Genomic DNA, 25,254 nt, shown 5'->3' with positions numbered 1-25,254 from the left:
GAGGTGTTCCTGTGGTGGTTGTTGTGGGAATTGTTCTTGTGGTTGTTGTCGTGGGAGGTGTTCCTGTGGTGGTTGTTGTGGGAGGTGTTCCTGTGGTTGTTGTTGTGGGAGGTGTTCTTGTGGTTGTTGTAGTGGGAGGTGTTCCTGTGGTGGTTGTTGTGGGAATTGTTCTTGTGGTTGTTGTCGTGGGAGGTGTTCCTGTGGTTGTTGTTGTGGGAGGTGTTCCTGTGGTTGTTGTCGTGGGAGGTGTTCCTGTGGTGGTTGTTGTGGGAATTGTTCTTGTGGTTGTTGTTGTGGGAGGTGTTCCTGTGGTGGTTGTTGTGGGAGGTGTTCCTGTAGTTGTTGTCGTGGGAGGTGTTCCTGTGGGGGTTGTTGTGGGAGGTGTTCCTGTGGTTGTTGTCGTGGGAGGTGTTCCTGTGGTGGTTGTTGTGTGAATTGTTCTTGTGGTTGTTGTCGTGGGAGGTGTTCCTGTGGTGGTTGTTGTGGGAGGTGTTCCTGTGGTGGTTGTTGTGGGAGGTGTGCCTGTGGTTGTTGTTGTGGGTGGTGTTCCTGTGGTTGTTGTTGTGGGAGGTGTTCCTGTGGTTGTTGTTGTGGGAAGTGTTCCTGTGGTTGTTTTTGTGGGAAGTGTTCCTGTGGTTGTTTTTGTTGTGGATACAGTGGTTGTTGTGGTAGACTCACAAGTATAACGACAACATAAAGCTCGTATTTCATAGTCATTACATTTTGGAGGAAAACCTTGGTCTTTGTTATGACAGATAAGTCCATCTTGTTGGTCACATACTAAAGTTTGACCTAAGTCTTCCAGCGACATATCTGGGAAATCTTTAGCTCTACATTGTATCTTCAGCGGTTTTGTGCATACACTCAGGTCCAGATCAGTAATGTTAGCAATGGATTCATAATCTCCACCATCTGGAGTACTACTGGGATAATTCTTATTACTCCAGGATGACCATGTACACTCGTAGTCATTGCAAGGTGGTGTAGTGGTTGTTTCTGTGGTTGTTGTTGTGGGAGGTGTTCCTGTGGTTGTTGTTGTGGGAGGTGTTCCTGTGGTTGTTGTCGTCGGAGGTGTTCCTGTGGTGGTCGTTGTGGGAATTGTTCTTGTGGTTGTTGTCGTGGGAGGTGTTCCTGTGGTGGTTGTTGTGGGAGGTGTTCCTGTGGTTGTTGTTGTGGGAGGTGTTCTTGTGGTTGTTGTAGTGGGAGGTGTTCCTGTGGTGGTTGTTGTGGGAATTGTTCTTGTGGTTGTTGTCGTGGGAGGTGTTCCTGTGGTTGTTGTTGTGGGAGGTGTTCCTGTGGTTGTTGTCGTGGGAGGTGTTCCTGTGGTGGTTGTTGTGGGAGGTGTTCCTGTGGTTGTTGTCGTGGGAGGTGTTCCTGTGGGGGTTGTTGTGGGAGGTGTTCCTGTGGTTGTTGTCGTGGGAGGTGTTCCTGTGGTGGTTGTTGTGTGAATTGTTCTTGTGGTTGTTGTCGTGGGAGGTGTTCCTGTGGTGGTTGTTGTGGGAGGTGTTCCTGTGGTGGTTGTTGTGGGAGGTGTGCCTGTGGTTGTTGTTGTGGGTGGTGTTCCTGTGGTTGTTGTTGTGGGAGGTGTTCCTGTGGTTGTTGTTGTGGGAAGTGTTCCTGTGGTTGTTTTTGTTGTGGATACAGTGGTTGTTGTGGTAGACTCACAAGTATAACGACAACATAAAGCTCGTATTTCATAGTCATTACATTTTGGAGGAAAACCTTGGTCTTTGTTATGACAGATAAGTCCATCTTGTTGGTCACATACTAAAGTTTGACCTAAGTCTTCCAGCGACATATCTGGGAAATCTTTAGCTCTACATTGTATCTTCAGCGGTTTTGTGCATACACTCAGGTCCAGATCAGTAATGTTAGCAATGGATTCATAATCTCCACCATCTGGAGTACTACTGGGATAATTCTTATTACTCCAGGATGACCATGTACACTCGTAGTCATTGCAAGGTGGTGTAGTGGTTGTTTCTGTGGTTGTTGTTGTGGGAGGTGTTCCTGTGGTTGTTGTTGTGGGAGGTGTTCCTGTGGTTGTTGTCGTCGGAGGTGTTCCTGTGGTGGTCGTTGTGGGAATTGTTCTTGTGGTTGTTGTCGTGGGAGGTGTTCCTGTGGTGGTTGTTGTGGGAGGTGTTCCTGTGGTTGTTGTTGTGGGAGGTGTTCTTGTGGTTGTTGTAGTGGGAGGTGTTCCTGTGGTGGTTGTTGTGGGAATTGTTCTTGTGGTTGTTGTCGTGGGAGGTGTTCCTGTGGTTGTTGTTGTGGGAGGTGTTCCTGTGGTTGTTGTCGTGGGAGGTGTTCCTGTGGTGGTTGTTGTGGGAGGTGTTCCTGTGGTTGTTGTCGTGGGAGGTGTTCCTGTGGGGGTTGTTGTGGGAGGTGTTCCTGTGGTTGTTGTCGTGGGAGGTGTTCCTGTGGTGGTTGTTGTGTGAATTGTTCTTGTGGTTGTTGTCGTGGGAGGTGTTCCTGTGGTGGTTGTTGTGGGAGGTGTTCCTGTGGTGGTTGTTGTGGGAGGTGTGCCTGTGGTTGTTGTTGTGGGTGGTGTTCCTGTGGTTGTTGTTGTGGGAGGTGTTCCTGTGGTTGTTGTTGTGGGAAGTGTTCCTGTGGTTGTTTTTGTTGTGGATACAGTGGTTGTTGTGGTAGACTCACAAGTATAACGACAACATAAAGCTCGTATTTCATAGTCATTACATTTTGGAGGAAAACCTTGGTCTTTGTTATGACAGATAAGTCCATCTTGTTGGTCACATACTAAAGTTTGACCTAAGTCTTCCAGCGACATATCTGGGAAATCTTTAGCTCTACATTGTATCTTCAGCGGTTTTGTGCATACACTCAGGTCCAGATCAGTAATGTTAGCAATGGATTCATAATCTCCACCATCTGGAGTACTACTGGGATAATTCTTATTACTCCAGGATGACCATGTACACTCGTAGTCATTGCAAGGTGGTGTAGTGGTTGTTTCTGTGGTAGTTGTTGTGGGAGGTGTTCCTGTGGTTGTTGTTGTGGGAGGTGTTCCTGTGGTTGTTGTCGTGGGAGGTGTTCCTGTGGTGGTTGTTGTGGGAATTGTTCTTGTGGTTGTTGTCGTGGGAGGTGTTCCTGTGGTGGTTGTTGTGGGAGGTGTTCCTGTGGTTGTTGTTGTGGGAGGTGTTCTTGTGGTTGTTGTAGTGGGAGGTGTTCCTGTGGTGGTTGTTGTGGGAATTGTTCTTGTGGTTGTTGTCGTGGGAGGTGTTCCTGTGGTTGTTGTCGTGGGAGGTGTTCCTGTGGTGGTTGTTGTGGGAATTGTTCTTGTGGTTGTTGTCGTGGGAGGGGTTCCTGTGGTTGTTGTTGTGGGAGGTGTTCCTGTGGTTGTTGTCGTGGGAGGTGTTCCTGTGGTGGTTGTTGTGGGAATTGTTCTTGTGGTTGTTGTCGTGGGAGGTGTTCCTGTGGTTGTTGTCGTGGGAGGTGTTCCTGTGGTGGTTGTTGTGGGAATTGTTCTTGTGGTTGTTGTCGTGGGAGGTGTTCCTGTGGTTGTTGTTGTGGGAGGTGTTCCTGTGGTTGTTGTCGTGGGAGGTGTTCCTGCGGTGGTTGTTGTGGGAATTGTTCTTGTGGTTGTTGTCGTGGGAGGTGTTCCTGTGGTGGTTGTTGTGGGAGGTGTTCCTGTGGTGGTTGTTGTGGGAGGTGTTCCTGTGGTTGTTGTCGTGGGAGGTGTTCCTGTGGTGGTTGTTGTGTGAATTGTTCTTGTGGTTGTTGTCGTGGGAGGTTTTCCTGTGGTGGTTGTTGTGGGAGGTGTTCCTGTGGTGGTTGTTGTGGGAGGTGTGCCTGTGGTTGTTGTTGTGGGTGGTGTTCCTGTGGTTGTTGTTGTGGGAGGTGTTCTTGTGGTTGTTGTAGTGGGAGGTGTTCCTGTGGTGGTTGTTGTGGGCGGTGTTCCTGTGGTTGTTGTTGTGGTTGGTGTTCCTGTGGTGGTTGTTGTGGGAGGTGTTCCTGTGGTTGTTGTCGTGGGAGGTGTTCCTGTTGTTGTTGTCGTGGGAGGTGTTCCTGTGGTGGTTGTTGTGGGAATTGTTCTTGTGGTTGTTGTCGTGGGAGGTGTGCCTGTGGTTGTTGTTGTGGGTGGTGTTCCTGTGGTTGTTGTCGTGGGAGGTGTTCCTGTGGTGGTTGTTGTGGGAGGTGTGCCTGTGTTTGTTGTTGTGGGTGGTGTTCCTGTGGTTGTTGTTGTGGGAGGTGTTCCTGTGGTTGTTGTCGTGGGAGGTGTTCCTGTGGTGGTTGTTGTGGGAATTGTTCTTGTGGTTGTTGTTGTGGGAGGTGTTCTTGTGGTTGTTGTAGTGGGAGGTGTTCCTGTGGTGGTTGTTGTGGGAATTGTTCTTGTGGTTGTTGTTGTGGGAGTTGTTCCTGTGGTTGTTGTTGTGGGACGTGTTCCTGTGGTTGTTGTTGTAGGAGGTGTTCCTGTGGTGGTTGTTGTGGGAATTGTTCTTGTGGTTGTTGTTGTGGGAATTGTTCTTGTGGTTGTTGTCGTGGGAGGTGTTCCTGTGGTGGTTGTTGTGGGCGGTGTTCCTGTGGTTGTTGTTGTGGGAAGTGTTCCTGTGGTTGTTTTTGTTGTGGATACAGTGGTTGTTGTGGTAGACTCACAAGTATAACGGCAACATAAAGCTCGTATTTCATAGTCATTACATTTTGGAGGAAAACCTTGGTCTTTGTTATGACAGATAAGTCCATCTTGTTGGTCACATACTAAAGTTTGACTTAAGTCTTCCAGCGACATATCTGGGAAATCTTTAGCTCTACATTGTATCTTCAGCGGTTTTGTGCATACACTCAGGTCCAGATCAGTAATGTTATCGATGGATTCATAATCTCCACCATCTGGAGTACTACTGGGATAATTCTTATTACTCCAGGATGACCATGTACACTCGTAGTCATTGCAAGGTGGTGTAGTGGTTGTTTCTGTGGTTGTTGTTGTGGGAGGTGTTCCTGTGGTTGTTGTTGTGGGAGGTGTTCCTGTGGTTGTTGTCGTGGGAGGTGTTCCTGTGGTGGTTGTTGTGGGAGGTGTGCCTGTGGTTGTTGTTGTGGGTGGTGTTCCTGTGGTTGTTGTTGTGGGAGGTGTTCTTGTGGTTGTTGTAGTGGGAGGTGTTCCTGTGGTGGTTGTTGTGGGAATTGTTCTTGTGGTTGTTGTTGTGGGAGGTGTTCCTGTGGTTGTTGTTGTGGGAGGTGTTCCTGTGGTGGTTGTTGTGGGAATTGTTCTTGTGGTTGTTGTTGTGGGAATTGTTCTTGTGGTTGTTGTCGTGGGAGGTGTTCCTGTGGTGGTTGTTGTGGGCGGTGTTCCTGTGGTTGTTGTTGTGGGAAGTGTTCCTGTGGTTGTTTTTGTTGTGGATACAGTGGTTGTTGTGGTAGACTCACAAGTATAACGGCAACATAAAGCTCGTATTTCATAGTCATTACATTTTGGAGGAAAACCTTGGTCTTTGTTATGACAGATAAGTCCATCTTGTTGGTCACATACTAAAGTTTGACTTAAGTCTTCCAGCGACATATCTGGGAAATCTTTAGCTCTACATTGTATCTTCAGCGGTTTTGTGCATACACTCAGGTCCAGATCAGTAATGTTATCGATGGATTCATAATCTCCACCATCTGGAGTACTACTGGGATAATTCTTATTACTCCAGGATGACCATGTACACTCGTAGTCATTGCAAGGTGGTGTAGTGGTTGTTTCTGTGGTTGTTGTTGTGGGAGGTGTTCCTGTGGTTGTTGTTGTGGGAGGTGTTCCTGTGGTTGTTGTCGTGGGAGGTGTTCCTGTGGTGGTTGTTGTGGGAGGTGTGCCTGTGGTTGTTGTTGTGGGAGGTGTTCCTGTGGTTGTTGTTGTGGGAGGTGTTCTTGTGGTTGTTGTAGTGGGAGGTGTTCCTGTGGTGGTTGTTGTGGGAATTGTTCTTGTGGTTGTTGTTGTGGGAATTGTTCTTGTGGTTGTTGTCGTGGGAGGTGTTCCTGTGGTGGTTGTTGTGGGCGGTGTTCCTGTGGTTGTTGTTGTGGGAAGTGTTCCTGTGGTTGTTTTTGTTGTGGATACAGTGGTTGTTGTGGTAGACTCACAAGTATAACGGCAACATAAAGCTCGTATTTCATAGTCATTACATTTTGGAGGAAAACCTTGGTCTTTGTTATGACAGATAAGTCCATCTTGTTGGTCACATACTAAAGTTTGACTTAAGTCTTCCAGCGACATATCTGGGAAATCTTTAGCTCTACATTGTATCTTCAGCGGTTTTGTGCATACACTCAGGTCCAGATCAGTAATGTTATCGATGGATTCATAATCTCCACCATCTGGAGTACTACTGGGATAATTCTTATTACTCCAGGATGACCATGTACACTCGTAGTCATTGCAAGGTGGTGTAGTGGTTGTTTCTGTGGTTGTTGTTGTGGGAGGTGTTCCTGTGGTTGTAGTTGTGGGAGGTGTTCCTGTGGTTGTTGTCGTGGGAGGTGTTCCTGTGGTGGTTGTTGTGGGAATTGTTCTTGTGGTTGTTGTCGTGGGAGGTGTTCCTGTGGTGGTTGTTGTGGGAATTGTTCTTGTGGTTGTTGTCGTGGGAGGTGTTCCTGTGGTGGTTGTTGTGGGAGGTGTTCCTGTGGTTGTTGTTGTGGGTGGTGTTCCTGTGGTTGTTGTTGTGGGAGGTGTTCTTGTGGTTGTTGTAGTGGGAGGTGTTCCTGTGGTGGTTGTTGTGGGAATTGTTCTTGGGGTTGTTGTTGTGGGAGGTGTTCCTGTGGTTGTTGTTGTGGGAGGTGTTCCTGTGGTTGTTGTCGTGGGAGGTGTTCCTGTGGTGGTTGTTGTGGGAGGTGTGCCTGTGGTTGTTGTTGTGGGAAGTGTTCCTGTGGTTGTTTTTGTTGTGGATACAGTGGTTGTTGTGGTAGACTCACAAGTATAACGGCAACATAAAGCTCGTATTTCATAGTCATTACATTTTGGAGGAAAACCTTGGTCTTTGTTATGACAGATAAGTCCATCTTGTTGGTCACATACTAAAGTTTGACCTAAGTCTTCCAGCGACATATCTGGGAAATCTTTAGCTCTACATTGTATCTTCAGCGGTTTTGTGCATACACTCAGGTCCAGATCAGCAATGTTAGCAATGGATTCATAATCTCCACCATCTGGAGTACTACTGGGATAATTCTTATTACTCCAGGATGACCATGTACACTCGTAGTCATTGCAAGGTGGTGTAGTGGTTGTTTCTGTGGTTGTTGTTGTGGGAGGTGTTCCTGTGGTTGTTGTTGTGGGAGGTGTTCCTGTGGTGGTTGTTGTGGGAATTGTTCTTGTGGTTGTTGTCGTGGGAGGTGTTCCTGTGGTGGTTGTTGTGGGAAGTGTGCCTGTGGTTGTTGTTGTGGGTGGTGTTCCTGTGGTTGTTGTTGTGGGAGGTGTTCTTGTGGTTGTTGTTGTGGGAGGTGTTCCTGTGGTTGTTGTCGTGGGAGGTGTTCCTGTGGTGGTTGTTGTGGGAATTGTTCTTGTGGTTGTTGTCGTGGGAGGTGTTCCTGTGGTGGTTGTTGTGGGAGGTGTGCCTGTGGTTGTTGTTGTGGGAAGTGTTCCTGTGGTTGTTTTTGTTGTGGATACAGTGGTTGTTGTTGTAGACTCACAAGTATAACGGCAACATAAAGCTCGTATTTCATAGTTATTACATTTTGGAGGAAAACCTTGGTCTTTGTTATGACAGATAAGTCCATCTTGTTGGTCACATACTAAAGTTTGACCTAAGTCTTCCAGCGACATATCTGGGAAATCTTTAGCTCTACATTGTATCTTCAGCGGTTTTGTGCATACACTCAGGTCCAGATCAGTAATGTTAGCGATGGATTCATAATCTCCACCATCTGGAGTACTACTGGGATAATTCTTATTACTCCAGGATGACCATGTACACTCGTAGTCATTGCAAGGTGGTGTAGTGGTTGTTTCTGTGGTTGTTGTTGTGGGAGGTGTTCTTGTGGTTGTTGTTGTGGGAGGTGTTCCTGTGGTTGTTGTCGTGGGAGGTGTTCCTGTGGTGGTTGTTGTGGGAATTGTTCTTGTGGTTGTTGTCGTGGGAGGTGTTCCTGTGGTGGTTGTTGTGGGAGGTGTGCCTGTGGTTGTTGTTGTGGGTGGTGTTCCTGTGGTTGTTGTTGTGGGAGGTGTTCTTGTGGTTGTTGTAGTGGGAGGTGTTCCTGTGGTGGTTGTTGTGGGAATTGTTCTTGTGGTTGTTGTTGTGGGAGGTGTTCCTGTGGTTGTTGTTGTGGGAGGTGTTCCTGTGGTTGTTGTCGTGGGAGGTGTTCCTGTGGTGGTTGTTGTAGGAGGTGTGCCTGTGGTTGTTGTTGTGGGAAGTGTTCCTGTGGTTGTTTTTGTTGTGGATACAGTGGTTGTTGTGGTAGACTCACAAGTATAACGGCAACATAAAGCTCGTATTTCATAGTCATTACATTTTGGAGGAAAACCTTGGTCTTTGTTATGACAGATAAGTCCATCTTGTTGGTCACATACTAAAGTTTGACCTAAGTCTTCCAGCGACATATCTGGGAAATCTTTAGCTCTACATTGTATCTTCAGCGGTTTTGTGCATACACTCAGGTCCAGATCAGTAATGTTAGCGATGGATTCATAATCTCCACCATCTGGAGTACTACTGGGATAATTCTTATTACTCCAGGATGACCATGTACACTCGTAGTCATTGCAAGGTGGTGTAGTGGTTGTTTCTGTGGTTGTTGTTGTGGGAGGTGTTCCTGTGGTTGTTGTTGTGGGAGGTGTTCCTGTGGTGGTTGTTGTGGGAATTGTTCTTGTGGTTGTTGTCGTGGGAGGTGTTCCTGTGGTGGTTGTTGTGGGAGGTGTGCCTGTGATTGTTGTTGTGGGTGGTGTTCCTGTGGTTGTTGTTGTGGGAGGTGTTCTTGTGGTTGTTGTTGTGGGAGGTGTTCCTGTGGTTGTTGTCGTGGGAGGTGTTCCTGTGGTGGTTGTTGTGGGAATTGTTCTTGTGGTTGTTGTCGTGGGAGGTGTTCCTGTGGTGGTTGTTGTGGGAGGTGTGCCTGTGGTTGTTGTTGTGGGAGGTGTTCCTGTGGTTGTTGTTGTGGGAGGTGTTCCTGTGGTGGTTGTTGTGGGAATTGTTCTTGTGGTTGTTGTCGTGGGAGGTGTTCCTGTGGTGGTTGTTGTGGGAGGTGTGCCTGTGGTTGTTGTTGTGGGTGGTGTGCCTGTGGTTGTTGTTGTGGGAGGTGTTCTTGTGGTTGTTGTTGTGGGAGGTGTTCCTGTGGTTGTTGTCGTGGGAGGTGTTCCTGTGGTGGTTGTTGTGGGAATTGTTCTTGTGGTTGTTGTCGTGGGAGGTGTTCCTGTGGTGGTTGTTGTGGGAGGTGTGCCTGTGGTTGTTGTTGTGGGAAGTGTTCCTGTGGTTGTTTTTGTTGTGGATACAGTGGTTGTTGTTGTAGACTCACAAGTATAACGGCAACATAAAGCTCGTATTTCATAGTCATTACATTTTGGAGGAAAACCTTGGTCTTTGTTATGACAGATAAGTCCATCTTGTTGGTCACATACTAAAGTTTGACCTAAGTCTTCCAGCGACATATCTGGGAAATCTTTAGCTCTACATTGTATCTTCAGCGGTTTTGTGCATACACTCAGGTCCAGATCAGTAATGTTAGCGATGGATTCATAATCTCCACCATCTGGAGTACTACTGGGATAATTCTTATTACTCCAGGATGACCATGTACACTCGTAGTCATTGCAAGGTGGTGTAGTGGTTGTTTCTGTGGTTGTTGTTGTGGGAGGTGTTTCTGTGGTTGTTGTGGGAGGTGTTCCTGTGGTGGTTGTTGTGGGAGGTGTGCCTGTGGTTGTTGTTTTTTCTGTGACTATGGTTGTAGGTGGTAGAGACGTTGTCGATGTTCGTAATGGTGTTGTTTTAGACCATGGAGAAGTTATTGGTGTTGTGAAGGTTAAAATTGTTGTGACAGACTCTGTTATAACAGTAGAAGTCGTTTGAAATGTTTCTCTGGTGGACCCCTCTGTTGTCGTTACTGGGAGTGTAGAAAATATACAACATTTAGTTATACTTTTGCTTTTGCAAGAGTTAAATAAAAAATATTAAAATAATTAAATCTTACCTGTGGAAGTGAAAGTAAAGGGTGTTGTAGATATAGTTGTAGTCTTACAAGGCTCTATTATTCTTGTAATATTTCCATCACAAATAGCAGAGAAACAGGTTCCATTTCCATCATGCGTCATATAGAATATGAACCCTTTTTCGTAATATTTCCCTTCATCATCATAACATCCACATGTATCAACACATTTCATGGTTACTTCTTCCAAATAAGGCCTTTCAGGTGGGCAAGTTGGATAGCAGCCTTAAGAATATAGATATCACTGTAAATTTTCAAACCTCACACAAAATAGGTGCATGCATGAAATCTAGCCTAACCATTTTGAACAACTCTGAGAAGTGGAATTAAAACAATAGGTAACGGCACAGTACAAAGTATTATGCTTTTCACAGTGGATTCCCATGCTGTGACTGCTCTGAACACAAATTTAAAAAAAAATCCTTATTCTTTCTTCCTTACTCTCTGAATTGCATGCTGGGAGTGTGGTAGTGGAGCATGTGGTGAGTCTCACTGAGAGATTGAGGACTTGCTTCTAACTTTACTTTTCTACCTGTTGTGTGTGTTTGTGTGTGTTTTACTGGGTATTATATTTAGAATTGATTGTTTGCTTAGAGCTTAAGTGAGTGTTGCTGATTGTTTTTGAGTGCGCAATACCAGCGTTTTGGCCAGTTGGCGTACAAGTTGGACAAAATGGACTTCACTAAACTTATGAGACAACATTGTTTTAAGATGGAGGAGTGTAGTCTGGTGTTGGGTGAAATTTTGGGTCAAAGCAGCATTAAATCTGCTGCTCAGACAAATAGCGCAGTGGTGATCTTTGTTGACAGTATGGAGAAGGCAAAATGTAATTTAAAAGTGTAATTTGGTGAATTCTATTTTTTTTTGTCAGTTTCTCCTTTAAGCATGCCAGCTAAGTCCATATTGCAACATTCCTCTGTTTATCAGCAATAAATCTCTGGTGAAAGAATTGTCTCTGCATGGAAAATTATCTCAGATCAGAATTGTCTCAGATCAGAAAGCTGTCATCAAGTTTCAAATCAGCGCTGTGAAAGCATGTTGTTTCACACAGCCAACAGGTTTCTTATGAGTATTAATAAAATGGATGAAGACCTTAATCTAGTGTTTAGGGTGCGAGTGGATCTTTGTGGATTTGATAATAATATCCATGCAACTTCGGGAGCTTTCGTGTGTTTTGGTTGTGGTAAAGTTGGACATTTAGTTTGAGTGTGTCCTGGAAAAAACTCAAAGTCAAACAGTGATGGATACACAGGACAATCAGGAGAATAACACAAGTGTAGTAAAAGCAGAGTTAACAGAAGCCTCAAGAAAGGAAAATGACTACAAATGGAACCGTGGATACAGAAGCCAGTGAAACGCTGATAAAAGATTCCTTTAAAGTTTCTGTCAAAAAGAAATTAATAGAGAGTATAGTTAGCTCTCAAATTGAAAATGAAGTCACAGATAAAATAGAGATGGAAAGCTCAGGAAACAATCTGGCAGAACCTAATAGTGATATAGACTAAGAGGATGAAGATGAAGAGGAAGACTGGACTGCAGATAGTCTGGCCAGTTCAACCCTTAAATCTGTAAATGGTGTGCAAAATGTTAAATATTTTCATTTAAACAGAGCTAGTGATGGAATGGCACTCCTTAAAAAAATTCTACCAGATTCCAATCAATTTCATCAGGTGATAAAGGGCAGATTAAAAGTGGTGAAGGCAAAGTATGAGTGTTTTAAAATTGTATTTTTGAATATGTATGCTCTGAATACAGGGCCAGAGATAATTTTTTATTTTTATTTTTTTTACAGAAGCTTGAAGATATCTTATGCAACTGCCAGCCAGATGAGTTTCATTTTTTTGGCTGGAGATTTTAGCTGTATAGAAAATGATCAGTTGGACAGGAATCATTTAGAACCTCATTTGTGCACATAAACATTTCTAAAGTGTTTGACAGAAGTCTTTCGTCTTTAGTTGATGTAGGGAAGGATATGTACAATCAAGAAAGACAATATACATGGGCCAGGAGTAGAGAACATTTTTGTCTGCAGCTAGATTAGACAGCTATTATTTTTTTCTGGAGAGTGTATACATCTAAAAAATACGATTTTATGTCTTTAATGCAGTGATGGGATTGGAGAAAAACTGAAATCAAAGAATTTTGTCAACAGTATACTGTCAATGTCTCTTTGGCTAAATATATGAGAGAACTGGAGATTGACATAGTGGAGCTACAGGTGTCTGCAGATTTCACAGGAGCTCAAGGTTGGTTTGAGAACCTCAAGTCTCTCCCTGATGGACATACAAGTTTTTCTTTTCATTGGAACCCCCCCCCCCCCCCCCCCCCCAAAGGACAGATCAAGTTTATGCATGGTTTGAAATCATCTGCTGGAGATCTTATAGCAGCAGATAGTGACATCAAGTGAAGCACAGTGGATCTTTACTCAGATCTTTATAGCTTTTCAAAAGACTTTTAATAACTTCTGCACTAGTCTCTCCAGAGTTTCTGAGGAGTTCATCAAGGAGGTGGGGAGCCTCTAACATTAAAAGAAGTTCATACTGCTTTACAAAGTATGCCAGTAAGGAAGGCCCGTAGCATAGATGGACTCCCATTTGAATTTAATAAATCTTTTTGGTCTGACCTTTGTGATGATATCATGGAGGTTGTTGAGAAGGGCTTCGCTGAAGTTTTTTTTTTGCCTCAGAGCTACACGAGAGCTGTTCTAACATTCTTACCAAAGAAAGGTGATCTCCACTATATTAAGGACTGGTGGCCTGTCTCTTTATTGTGCACTGATTATAAAGTGCACTGTCAAAAGTGCTGGCAAACAGACCAAAGAAGGTGATGAACCATGTTGTCCACTGAACACAAACCTACGGCGTGCCAGGCAGGTCTATTGTTGATAATGTGTCACTAGTCAAAGATATTTTGGAGGTCTCAAGCTCATTGTGATGTCATATTGTTGGAGTCCCACAACTTCCAGGTGGTTTGAAATGGAAAAGAGGATGTTTGAAGTATCTGGGTGTGTAACTGGGACATGAAGACGCACTAAACAAGAATTGAGGGGAAGTTAGGGAAGTGGAGATGGTTGTTACCGCAGATGTCATATAAAGGCAGGGTGCCTATTATAAATATATTATAAACTAAGTTTCTTTTTTATTGTGGCATAGATTAATTTGTTTAGAGCCCCCTTCCTTATTATTAAATAAATTCAGTCTTTGATGATCAAGTTTTTTTTGGGATAACTGACATTGGATATCCCAGGCTGTGCTTTTTTTGCACAAAGAAAAAGGTGGACAAGGACTAGTTCACCTAGAGAGCAGAACTGCAGCTTTCAGAATGCAGCTAATTCAGAAATACCTGATGGGAAGGGAAGAACATGTTTTCAGGAAACCAGTAACTAGTGTTTTTTAAGAGGAATGGGAGAGTTGGGAATGGATAATTTTATGAAATTGTAATTTGATCTCATCTTCTTATTAAATGCCAATGTTTATAACAGCCTTTTTAAAGCTTGGACCATTTTCAAATGGTCATTTTACTGGTTAAATATTAAAGCTGAATTTCTGTTTTATTCATTGGTGGATAATTTGGCAGATTTTTTTCTCTCAGTTGTGTTTTAATAATGTGGTCTGTTCTTTTGTCGATGGTCAATATTATTTCAACCATGTGTTTTTTGACTGCTTTTTTATTTTGTTAAAAAAAACTTGTGATGTCCTCGTATTTATTTATTAGGAAATAAATGTGTGGTTAAAATCCAATCGTTCTTTCTTTCAATTCAATTAAATTCTATTCAATTTCAACAGTTGCCTCGAGGTGCTTTAATTTGAAAAGTATTGTAAAGTAAAGACTGTACAATAATAGGTTAATAATAATATCATGATGTCAGTGAGAGCAGCAGCCCCAGTCACCAGTTTCTGAAGTATTTTGTCAGTAAATTAGCTAAAAGGTAGATATAGGACACCAATACAGCTGGTTTCAAACAGTCGATGAACATGGGGGCACATTTACACTACATTATCTACTTTACTTAAAAGGAGGAGACACGATCAGTGATGCCTGGCTGTATAATTATGAACCTACAAATGCATGTACTTTCCTTTTCTTACAATGCATACCTTCTAATGCGGGAAGTTGATTGTAGCATATTCCAGAGGGATTTCTGCATGTCTTCATGCATGATCTTCCACAAGGCTTATAGTGCCATTCACACTGTCCATCAGGGTTGTAATAATCACAGAATACAGCTAATAAAACAAAAGTAATAAATCATAAATAATAATGAACTCGATTTTACATTAAACCTTATTTGTAAACTTAGCTCATGCTGACAGTTATTATTATACTTTGCATTTTATATGTATCTTGTCACAGAAAAATAAAAAAATGCTCACGGCAGATGGTGGGAGTTCTCCATTTCACGCACACTCCTGCCTCATTACAGGCTGCTGCATAAGCTGCTACAGCTGAACAGAAACACTCACAATCTCCTCCTGAATTACAGGCACACGTGTCTCTCACACAGGCATCAAAATATTGTTGGGGATCCACCTTTTTGGAATAAGTAATTGTAAATGTAAGTAAAGAGTGACTTTGGTCCATTATAGCCTAAACATTTACTTACATTCATAAGCACTTACCCTTGAATGGCAGGCCTCAAATACTGCACTCTTGATAATGCTGCAGTGCTTCACTGCCCATGCCTGTCTGTGTGAGTACAGTGTACATGCATCATTTGTAGTTTGTGCACTTGAGCAGCTAGGTGACACTTGCCAGCTGTTTCCGAATATAAGGGGATCAACCACAACTTCTTTATTTCTGGTAGTGAAATCATTCTTGATATTTCCATCAAAATTTCCACACAGACCGCAGACTTTGCCCTAAGAAAAGAACAAGTTTGTTTATATCGCTCTCTCTCTCTCTCTTTCTCTCTCTCTCTCTCTCTCTCTCTCTCTCTATCTATCTATCTATATATATGTGTGTATGTGTGTGTGTGTGTGTGCTCACAGACCTTGAATGTAGATCTGAGTTTTATCATGAGGGTTGTCTTTTTATCCCAAATGACAATAAGGCCATTCTTCGCTTCAATGACGAGATATAAACCCAAAGTGTGGACTTGATAGGGTATTTCTTCCCCACTGTTTCTTTTAATAACTTTGATATGTTCATCTGAGAGACGAATTTCACTGTTCTGTTAAAAACAAAACATGCTAATTGGGAATTGTGAAAAACGATTTGACCATTTAGTAACATTAATACGTATGGATTTGCAACAATTGTAGACCAGGTTACAGTACCCAGCAAAAGGTTAATATTTAATTTTTTGCCATGCTTAATTTTCAAAAATAGAACAGGGCTCATATTGAAACACACAGTCCAACTCACTATATTAACGACAACACTGTGTACCCTGTTTCTTTTTCAAAAAACCCATTTTGCTCATATAGTGATAATAATAATGAGGTAATAAATAATTATTAATTATTAAGGTATCTATCTTTTAAAAAAACAACTTGTAAATGCAATTTCTGTTACATACCCCTAAATAGAGCGTGATGTCAAAGGAGCAGATGCTTTCAGCATTTTCGCAGGGGATGCTCTCAGTCAGTACCTGAAAGGTGCCGTTCTCACCTCCACAGGAATCCTGCAGGATTCTCATGTCAGTATCACAGGACTGATTTTAACAGGTCATAAAGATTAAACATAAGTGCAGACTGTACCTGGGTGAAGATGTAGCTACAGCCTCCACTAAAGGCAAATCTTGATTCATCAAAAGTGATGTAATTCCCTGCTCCATAAATGGTACAGGTTCCACCACATTCTTGACCTGTACATTCCCATATGCTGCTTTTGCATGTGCTTAGATTTGAAAAAGGAAGTTAAATCTTGTTAAATAACTATTTCCAAAGCCCCCCCCCCCCCCCCCCCCCCCCCCCCCCCCCCAAAAAAAAAAAAAAAAGTTTCAGTGATGTGAAAAACATGCTTGGGGACACCAGAGTTTGAGTATTATTTAGTGTGTTTTTAAAATATACTCTTTATTTAAACAGGGTTGATGGATGGGTAAATAACGGGAAATTGTTAGAAAAAACCCCAAGAAAAACAAAAAAAGCTCTCACCATGTATTGCAGTCCACTTTAACAGATTGTCCATGCTTATAGTATTGTCCATTATATGGGCAGGGGCAGTCCTCCTGCTTTACACAGCCTCCATTATTATCTGATAGCAGGCCATCAGGACATACACATCCTGAGATACACTGTGTGCTGATCTGTGCAGGATAACAGAAACATATTTCATCAATATGCTTAATAACTGATTATGCTGTTGTAATGTCCATGTGTGGCAGTTATGAATCAGCTTCTCAGTCTTACACATTGTTTGTTCAGTGTCTGGCAGCTTTTTTGGCACTCAGATCCCTTTTCTCCCGGCTTTGCATTTGAGCAGTTGAGGAAAACCATTGGGCTTGTGCATGCTGAGAACAATGACAGTGTCTTTAAAAGGACACAACTGTATGGTTGTATTTACTTTTACTTTGCTTTTCAGTAGAAATAACCATTTAATGAACAGAGTACTTTGTACCTACTTTGAATCTCTTGTATTCCTGAACAGGTTAATTTTCCACCATTGCAAGAGCTGAAACATAAATGAAGATAGGCAAGACAAAGAAAAGAGATGCATTGTATCAGTTCAATGAAATAACAAGGTATCAATTGCAGCTGTGTGTATTCAGGTTAAACATTCCTGGGACAACTTCACTTCGTGATACTTGGGCATGTCACAAGCTGAACCACATCAGTGAAGCAATAAAGTTCTTTGATATAATGAAACTTGAATTTTTCCAGAATCTTAACTTCTTTGCACATTTGCATAGGCCCTGAGAGTTAAGTGAGTCCACTTGCTGAATGAAATGAGTTATTTGTTTTGTAACAGGGTTAAAAAACAAAGAAGCCAAACACGCATGCCCTGCCCCTGCCTAAAAATAGTTATCAAATAAAACTACCAAAGTGAAAGCAATTTCTCTTTCATTTCATCTCAAACAATGTTCTTTTTTTTAACTTTTCTTATTTATTTGCACTCGTCCTTTAAATTACTGCCATCTTTTGTTGACAAGTGTGTCTAGCATGCTTGTTTTGATTCACATTGGACTGTGTGGCATGTCTCCATTTTCTGAGCGTGTCCATGTCCACTTCACAGTGGCTTCAGTTTGTTACTTAATGTATAATTTGCCAGTAATACAGTTTTATTTTACATCTCACAATAATATCAATAATTATAAAGCTGGACTATTTGACAAGAATATTTGAAATGGTGCACAATGGTGTTTTTAGGACCCCCAAGGCTAACTACTGTAAAGCAAAAAACTTTATTTTATTTATTGTATTTAATTGACTTTGCTTCACCCTATCAAAACCCACACATTTGCATTGCTATGGCCCAATGTCAACTTGAAACGATGTTACATCCAACTGGATTCAATGGTTACTAGCAAAGTTCCTTCTAAGAGTGTGTGCAATTGCACACTGCTGGCACGGTCTCCGCACACAGAAAATCTGTGTTGCGCACCAAAAAAATCTAACCTGAATTGGAATTAAAACAATTTATTCTGTTTTGTAGTGTGAGTCAGTAAGTGGCTGCTCCAGCCAATGATGTGAGCAAAAACAAAACTAACCCCGCCCCATCCTTTCCTATTGGTGGACAAATGTACCATGTTGACCAATCTAAAAATGTTTGCAGCATGACATTTAGATGTTTAGGAAGGGGGGAAGTTTTAGGAGTGACGGCGGGGTTTGGAGATGTGAGAGATTTACGATGTTTAGTGTGTTTGGAGTCTGAAGTTAATGTGTTGTGTAGTTAGTGTGTAGTGTAGTCATTAGTTTTGTTGTGTGTGTCAGAACAATGAGGCGACTGCTGAATGTTACAGGTGTTACAGGAGTGATACATCTCCTGTTGCCAGGTCTGCAGGCTTGTGATGTTCACCTTTATCTCATAGTGGACATCAAATTTGATGCAGAACAGCTGATTGTTCTGTAAATAGTTTGAAATGTTTTTTTTTAAACGCCTTGGCTGCATTTTTAGGTAAACAGCTACAAAAAATTTAGTTGTTTGCAAAACTCTTTTTTTGAAGAAGAAGAAGTAACTATATAATTAATTGCCCAACATTTGTCATCATATACTGTATTTTACAGACAGAGAGTTACAAGACTCTCTCCCAGACCACAGACTCATACTCATCATACAGTCAGAGCTTTATTTTAAAAAAATAAAATAAATTTGTGTTTTCAAAATTGGAGTTCAAGTTATTTTTACTTCCAATAGTGTTAACATACTATACAGGTCTTGAACAAGATTTTTTTTTTTAAATTTTCATTGTAAGTGGGCTAAAGCACTTAATTAAAAGTAGTCTAACATAATGCTGCATAAATGCTGTAATTTGATTATTTTAATAAACCATGTAACTTGGATGGATTCAATGCTGTGCACACGTCTAATGTTGCATACGGTGGTCCAAGGGACCGCTCAGAGAGTTTGTGTGTTTGCTCAGACACATAAAAAATTAGAAGGAACATTGGTTACTAGTACCTGGTTTCAAAGTATCAAATATCTTGCCCCATAAAAAAATGGACATGGAAAAAAATTTCCAGACAAAAAATAGAAATGTAACAAGTTTACAGTTTTTGTCTCATATATTGGCCACAATTTCACTCCACTTTAGGCAGACTTTTGTAGGGCAAAGTACAACCAACCAATCGCATACTCTTCTACAAGTATAAAGGCACCAAAAAAAACATCTTGGCAAGCACAAGTGCAGTACTTCACAGCATACTAAATTATTGGTGTTTTCTCTTCCCTTGTTCTTATCTACTTTATGTTAACCATCAAACATCATCAAAACACAAAATAAATAAATAACTAAATTAATGAATTAATAAAAATACAGAATACATGGAAAAACATACCAAATCTGTCCATTACTGAGTGTAGTAACCTGCCCGGGATGCACCACTGTGTCTCCAGCGTAACAGGAACATTGTGAGGGTAACACACACTCGTTCTTTTCATTTAGATAAGTTCCCTCAGCACAGCCACAGCCATCAAGCTTAGTAAAATCAACCCCACATGTTAAATCTGACTGACTAAGAGAGCGACAGGTGCGACCGCAGCTTGTCATTTTGTAGTCATACACAAAAGTAGGTGGGCAGTCATTTGTGTATTTCTCTGTTGGAAGAAAAAAGGACCCTTTACAGTTTAAACAGAGACAGATATGATTTATTGTAGTAGATAATTTCATTTAAACTTACGGCATGTGTTGTTCCTCCATCCAGTCAATAATACGCCTTCAATAGCACACGCATGAACATAGGCGGATAAAGCAGCACACAAGCAATCCTCACTTTTTTCACAGGCACAGGTGTCATAAATACAATTCTGCGAAGAGAAACAGCAAAAAGCTTAATCATCAGTTAAAGCTAATAAATAATTAAAATAAAAACATACACTTGATTACAAAAAAGAAGAAATCCCTGCTTACAAGTTGATACTCTACTGGGTGTACCACAGGATGGCACAGTGAAAAAACGCCTTTTGGGTCTGACAGCTGGGAGCACCAGTGTTTGGCATATTTCTCTACAGAAAGAAACAGGTTTACTTAAGAAGTGATAGGCCATCAACAAAACATAGAGCATGATGACTGTGACCTACCTTTTTCTGTACTCATACTACAGGGGTCCCCGAGTATATTTGTCACATCAGGGCAGTTTGGCTTGGTTTTCCATGTGTTGGCAAATGTCCAAGCTGTTTTTTCAATTATACCGCAGGTTGTTTTGAAGTCCTGTGATCCATCGTTATCAAAATCTCCACACAGACCTGGATAAAGATGATCATGGTGTAACATAACAATCTTCACACTTTAAACTTAATCCCAAAACCAATCAAAATCCAAACCCACCGAGGAGTTTTCCTTTATTAGATACACTGGCTTTGATGTAGACCTGCATAACAGGTATGAGCTGAATCTCAACATCAAGCCCGTAGGTGGTTTGGATTACAAGAAAGAATGTAGATGGGTGGAAAATTGTGATATGATCTGTAAAGGGAAATATATTTTATATGTATATATTTTCAAATTAAATGATGAGACTCATTTAAATGTTGGGATTTCATTCACTAAAAGACAAACAAGTGCTCACCCAAAAAGAGAGGAAGTTGAGAGAGCAGTTTGTTGTAAAAGACCTGCCCACTGGCATCAATTTTAACCATCTATAGGACAAAGTATATTACTATATCAGAAAAGCCATCTGAACCATTGGAAAACAAAATAAACTGGATTAAAATATACATATATTTTACCACATGATCTGACAGTAGTAGAGTGATTGAAGCCAGACAAGTTGATTGATCAGATATTTCACATTTAGCCAAGTCGCCTTGAAGGCTGAAAGTCCCTTTGATTTCCTAAAATTGAAAAGTCAAAAATGCACTTACACGTGTAGTTTACATGTATAATACATGTTTGTGAATAATAACAATAAAAATAATATAAAAAAAGAAAGAAAGTTATTTTCTGTTTCACCTCACCTTCGTCAGAACATAAGAACACTCTCCGTGAAACATATACGTTTTATCGTCATAGGTGGTGATGTGAGAGCCACCCAGGATGGAACAAACACCAGGACAGTCTTTAAGATTACAGATCCACTCACCATTTTTGCAGGTGCTGTTAAACAGAGGTCCGTCAGTTCATCTTCATAAACCAGTGTGAATATAGACATGAAGTTATAAATGATACAGTTACCAGCTCTTGCATGGCCCGGAGTAGGATTGCCCCGGTTGGTATATTTCTCCATTATGCAGGCAGCTGCAGCTGTCAACAGTGACGCACCCAGTATGTGTGACATCATCCAAGACAGTCCCTTTGGAAACAGATAGTTTTATGATAATACACAAAATCACCATTAGGTCTGATGGGTATGTCATCGGCACATTTTGAGGCCCCAAATGTTCCTATTTTTTAACATAGATGTCCTCACTTTCCTCACTTTCCCAATGGGCTAAAAAGACCTAAGAAGAATTTTTCTTAGATTTCACTGTGGCAACATTTGATCAAATATTATCCAATTTAGCTTCACAAATACACTAAAACTAATACATTTAAAGAAGTGATAACCTAAGAATTATAATAGTGAATACATACTAGCCCCAATTTTTTAAAAAAAAGAAAGAATATTATCCTCTAGAAGCTGCAAAACTTACCAAATGGACAGAAACATCCATCAACACAGTGTTCACTACACACTTGGTTTGTGCCCTGGTTTTTGCAAGTGTCCATGCAGGGATTACCACATTCCTTATACTCCAGGTTGAAGGGGCATGGTTTTCCTTTTAAGCACACAAAAGTTAGAATTAAAATTAATAAACAAGTAATTGTGATGTTAGCAGTGGCGGTCCTAGCCTGTTTGGCGCCCTGGGCGAACACTCCCTCTGCCCCCCCCACACACACAGACAAAACATATTAAGGATTGTACATTAACATAAAACTGTTGTACACACACACATATGAAGAGAGAGAGAGAGTATGCATTATATGCAAACGGCTACCAAACAGCCATCATAATTCGTCATACAATGAGAACAGGAAGAATCAACAATTGACACTGACGAATTAATGTTAAAATCTGTAACATAATGTATTGTTTGGAGTTTAGTCTGTTACTGTTGCTATTTTTTACCATTTCTTCTTGGAGCAACTGTAACCCACATAATTTCCTTAGGGATTAATAAAGTATTCTGATTCTGATTGTTTCAGGATGACCTGCCATTGTCCAATCACACATCTGCTTATCTGTATCTTTTGCTGGTTTCTCCTCCTCTTCTTTTCTCTTTTTTCTAAACTGAGGACCTGATGGCTTTAAACTTTTCTAGTCCATTTCTATTGGTTTTAATTTTGCACTCCACTATGAACACCCATCCCTCAACCCGAGGATCAGCACAACATAACCTAATAGACCTACACCTTAGTTCACAGATTCACTTTGTCTAGGGTGCATTTCTGAGATTTCACACAACCCAGGATTCAAATCATGAATCCATAATGGGCTTGGATTTACAACATTATAAATGGAATGTGCTCTATTTGGAAGCAGCCCCCTCCCCTTTCGACAGGTTGTGTGTGAGACTTTAAATCATCAAACTGTAAATTTTAAATTGTTATTGATCCCTTTACCTCTAGTCCTGAAGTGTAGATTTATTTTCTTACTCTTCTTATATTTATTGTTTGTTTACTTGCACTGCTGTAACTGGAGCCTCGTCGTCTCGTCTCTCTATATACTGGACTGTATGTAGCGGAGATGACAATAAAGTTTACTTTGACTTCAGCAGCGAGCAGGCGCACCGAGGGCTCTCGCGCTCACTTTTCGTGTATAGAATTTCGAAAAAAACATCGGTGCAAATTATAAATCTGTATCATAATATCTGGTGTTTTCGTGTTTGTTGGTTTGTTTTTATTTTGTTTTATTTTGCGAGTTGGTTAATAGATGCTGCTCCAGCCGGTCACAGAATCCCCCGCCCTCCCCTCTCTGCGCAACAAGCAGCAGGCGCACCTCGCAAACGAAGGGCGCCCTTACTCCCAGCAAATGGGCAATAGAAAACCGGTCGGTGCCTATGCCATTCCCAATATGCGCTGGCTGACGTCGGGGCAGCATGAGTACGAGCATTATTATTATTATTTTTTGCTGATGCCTGTGATGCCGCCCCCCACCACGATGCCGCCCCGGGCAACCACCCGTGTCGCTCGTATCTAAAACCGCTACTGGATGTTAGTACGGTGAAAACAACAAATCCCCTTGTTTATGTTCTTACCACAGAAATTTGGGGTCTTCCACTGCCCTGGTGTCCCGCCTGCATGAGCACACTGACGGGAGTACTCTGACATGGTCGCACACACACAAGACGTATCGTTGCTGACACAGGAGCACAGATCTTCCTTACAGGCATTAATGAAGGACTCGGTTTCAATCAGGCCTTGACAACTGTCAAATGCACTTTCAGTCTTCAGTTTCTGGCAGAGATCTTCCTGTTGGTCAAAGATTATTATGCATTTTTTATTATGCATTTAAATATATGTAAGATACTTCCAATCAAAAATAATTTGACATACCGGAACTTCACATGACCCTTTGGCTTGAAAGGATGTGGTCTCACAATTGTCAGACAGACCACTGATTTTCCACTTGTCCCCATATTCTTCAATACAGTAAGAAGCCCCTGTATCTAATAGAAAATTATGTTTTAGCAAGTGTGATCACTGAATTGGATTGTAGTCTTCTTTAAGCTTTAGGATTTAGTTGTTACCTGAATTTGTGAACTCATTATTCAGTTCATTGAAGTCACCACACAGACCACAAGTTTGATTTCTGAATTTTGCATCCAGTTCAACCTTAAAACCATTTCAAAAATTAGATATGAATTAAATGCAGAAATAAAGATGAAATCTATAATTACTATTTGAATAATACAGGGCAGTGAGGAATACTCTGGTAAAGCTGTTTTTTTTTACCTGTGCTAAAGGTAATATTAATTAAAAAACTGAACATTTCTGTAGCAATACACGACACACACACACAGTGTGTTTAAATCATATAGCACACTTTGGTAGTTATTTGTTTAATGTAATATACAGTTTATTTACTATAATCTGCAGTATATGAGATTTTTTTGTATCAAGCACAAAATCCACATAGCTTTCTTTAGTAATTATAATCAGCATAATTTATTTATTATAGATTACTTCAGAAACATTAGTGACGTCGAACACAGTAGGTAAAAAACATACCCAGAGGGAGTCTTCTTGATTCCACATTAAGACCAATCCCAGCTTTGCCTGAACTTTAACATAGGATGCAATTCTTTCTACTGAAATGCCACCCCGACTGAAGGGTATTTCAGCACTATAAGGAATAAAAAAAAAAAATCATCATAGTTAGATTAAATATTAATCGTCCATTAAACCAGTGCATCAGCTGTCAATGAAAAATCACATTTGTAAGACAGACTCACGGTTCATTGTTGATTTTGATGAATCCATTAGCTAATTCCACAACTTCACCATCCAGTTTCATTGTGACTTTCTTTATGGTGGTAACCTTATCGGACTCCTGTCGTTGGAGCTCAATGTTGAAACTGCTGTAGTCTGCCTTACACTGGGATGCAAAGATGTAGCTGCAAGTGGATGGAAGCCTGAACAAATTCCCATCAAATGTCTTAAAGTGGTAGTTTCCCCATGTGCTGCAGAACTGGTTGTTGTGAGATGGGCTCACTACTATTTTGAAAGAAAATAAGTCATTACACAAGTGTAATGGTTAATCATTTATTTATTCGTTAACGCATATTAACGCATATTCATTTATGCGTTATTTTGTCTCTGAAAAATAAATTACCTGTAATTACTGGAATTTTTCCAGTGTCCTGAACCGTGACTTAAAAAGAAGAAAAAGAAAATAACATTTATAACACCTACATATCGTCATTATGTCAGAAGACAAATATGACTTGTACTTGAGTTCTGTTCATCTTAATGTAACTCAAAACAGAAGAAAAAAAAGCTGAAATAATTAAAGTTTCATCTTCACACAGTCATGGATACCACTCTCTTTGTGTTACAATAGTCTACATACCAATGGTGGCTGCTGATAGGCCAAGGCAAAGGCTGAGCCATGGTATCACCCATTCTAGCTGCATGCTGACTGACCTCATGGCTTTGAGCAATCCCTGTCCAGAGAGAGGGAAAGGTGCACCAACTGATACCTCACTGAAAGGGCCGTGTAATATAGTTCATTTGATGTTTGCAGTTTAGGAGGAGCAGAAGATGCATCCTGGGTGTTCACCTTTTTGTCTACATTAAAATCACACCCATGAAGTGTCTTATAACAACATTTCATCTTCATCTGTTTGAGTCATGATATATTTTGTCACTCCCTCTCTCATGCTCCATACCTCAGTTTTAATGCTAATCTTGGATAAACATCAACATTATAAAGAAAAATATTTTAAACTGAATTGCCATACAGTTTGTTTGTTTTTATTATGGAACACTTTCAGGTCAGATTTTCATGAGAACAACACATTGTCAAACAAGGATTGCATGCTTTTCTCACGTCATTGTCA

General features: G+C 41.2%; 1 protein-coding gene across 1 annotated transcript in view; it reads right to left on the bottom strand.

Annotated features, from left to right (window-relative positions):
* LOC146515400 (uncharacterized) overlaps positions 1 to 24,908 on the bottom strand; it is a 38,415-nt gene extending 13,507 nt beyond the window's left edge. Inside the window, exons 1-28 of the mRNA XM_085164569.1 lie at positions 24,765 to 24,908; positions 24,528 to 24,566; positions 24,148 to 24,409; positions 23,924 to 24,038; positions 23,443 to 23,527; positions 23,249 to 23,361; positions 22,951 to 23,164; positions 21,346 to 21,471; positions 20,888 to 21,005; positions 20,671 to 20,809; positions 20,443 to 20,547; positions 20,283 to 20,352; positions 20,042 to 20,179; positions 19,795 to 19,959; positions 19,625 to 19,719; positions 19,395 to 19,521; positions 19,053 to 19,311; positions 16,679 to 16,728; positions 16,467 to 16,567; positions 16,212 to 16,363; positions 15,816 to 15,954; positions 15,635 to 15,739; positions 15,107 to 15,286; positions 14,736 to 14,975; positions 14,490 to 14,646; positions 14,214 to 14,342; positions 10,099 to 10,341; positions 4,490 to 10,011 (exon numbers count right to left, since the gene is read on the bottom strand). Of these exons, the coding sequence (XP_085020695.1) occupies positions 4,490 to 10,011; positions 10,099 to 10,341; positions 14,214 to 14,342; positions 14,490 to 14,646; positions 14,736 to 14,975; positions 15,107 to 15,286; positions 15,635 to 15,739; positions 15,816 to 15,954; positions 16,212 to 16,363; positions 16,467 to 16,567; positions 16,679 to 16,728; positions 19,053 to 19,311; positions 19,395 to 19,521; positions 19,625 to 19,719; positions 19,795 to 19,959; positions 20,042 to 20,179; positions 20,283 to 20,352; positions 20,443 to 20,547; positions 20,671 to 20,809; positions 20,888 to 21,005; positions 21,346 to 21,471; positions 22,951 to 23,164; positions 23,249 to 23,361; positions 23,443 to 23,527; positions 23,924 to 24,038; positions 24,148 to 24,409; positions 24,528 to 24,566; positions 24,765 to 24,843 (9,267 nt within the window). The 5' untranslated portion in view covers positions 24,844 to 24,908. The remainder of the gene's footprint in view (positions 1 to 4,489; positions 10,012 to 10,098; positions 10,342 to 14,213; positions 14,343 to 14,489; positions 14,647 to 14,735; positions 14,976 to 15,106; positions 15,287 to 15,634; positions 15,740 to 15,815; positions 15,955 to 16,211; positions 16,364 to 16,466; positions 16,568 to 16,678; positions 16,729 to 19,052; positions 19,312 to 19,394; positions 19,522 to 19,624; positions 19,720 to 19,794; positions 19,960 to 20,041; positions 20,180 to 20,282; positions 20,353 to 20,442; positions 20,548 to 20,670; positions 20,810 to 20,887; positions 21,006 to 21,345; positions 21,472 to 22,950; positions 23,165 to 23,248; positions 23,362 to 23,442; positions 23,528 to 23,923; positions 24,039 to 24,147; positions 24,410 to 24,527; positions 24,567 to 24,764) is intronic.
* Between the last annotated feature and the right edge of the window lie 346 nt (positions 24,909 to 25,254).

The sequence above is a fragment of the Neolamprologus multifasciatus genome, chromosome 7 (genome assembly GCF_963576455.1).
Source record: "Neolamprologus multifasciatus chromosome 7, fNeoMul1.2, whole genome shotgun sequence".
NCBI classification, from domain to species: Eukaryota; Metazoa; Chordata; class Actinopteri; order Cichliformes; family Cichlidae; genus Neolamprologus; species Neolamprologus multifasciatus.
The sequence above is the reverse complement of the archived record's forward strand: the minus strand, read 5'-3'. Positions and strand labels throughout refer to the sequence as shown.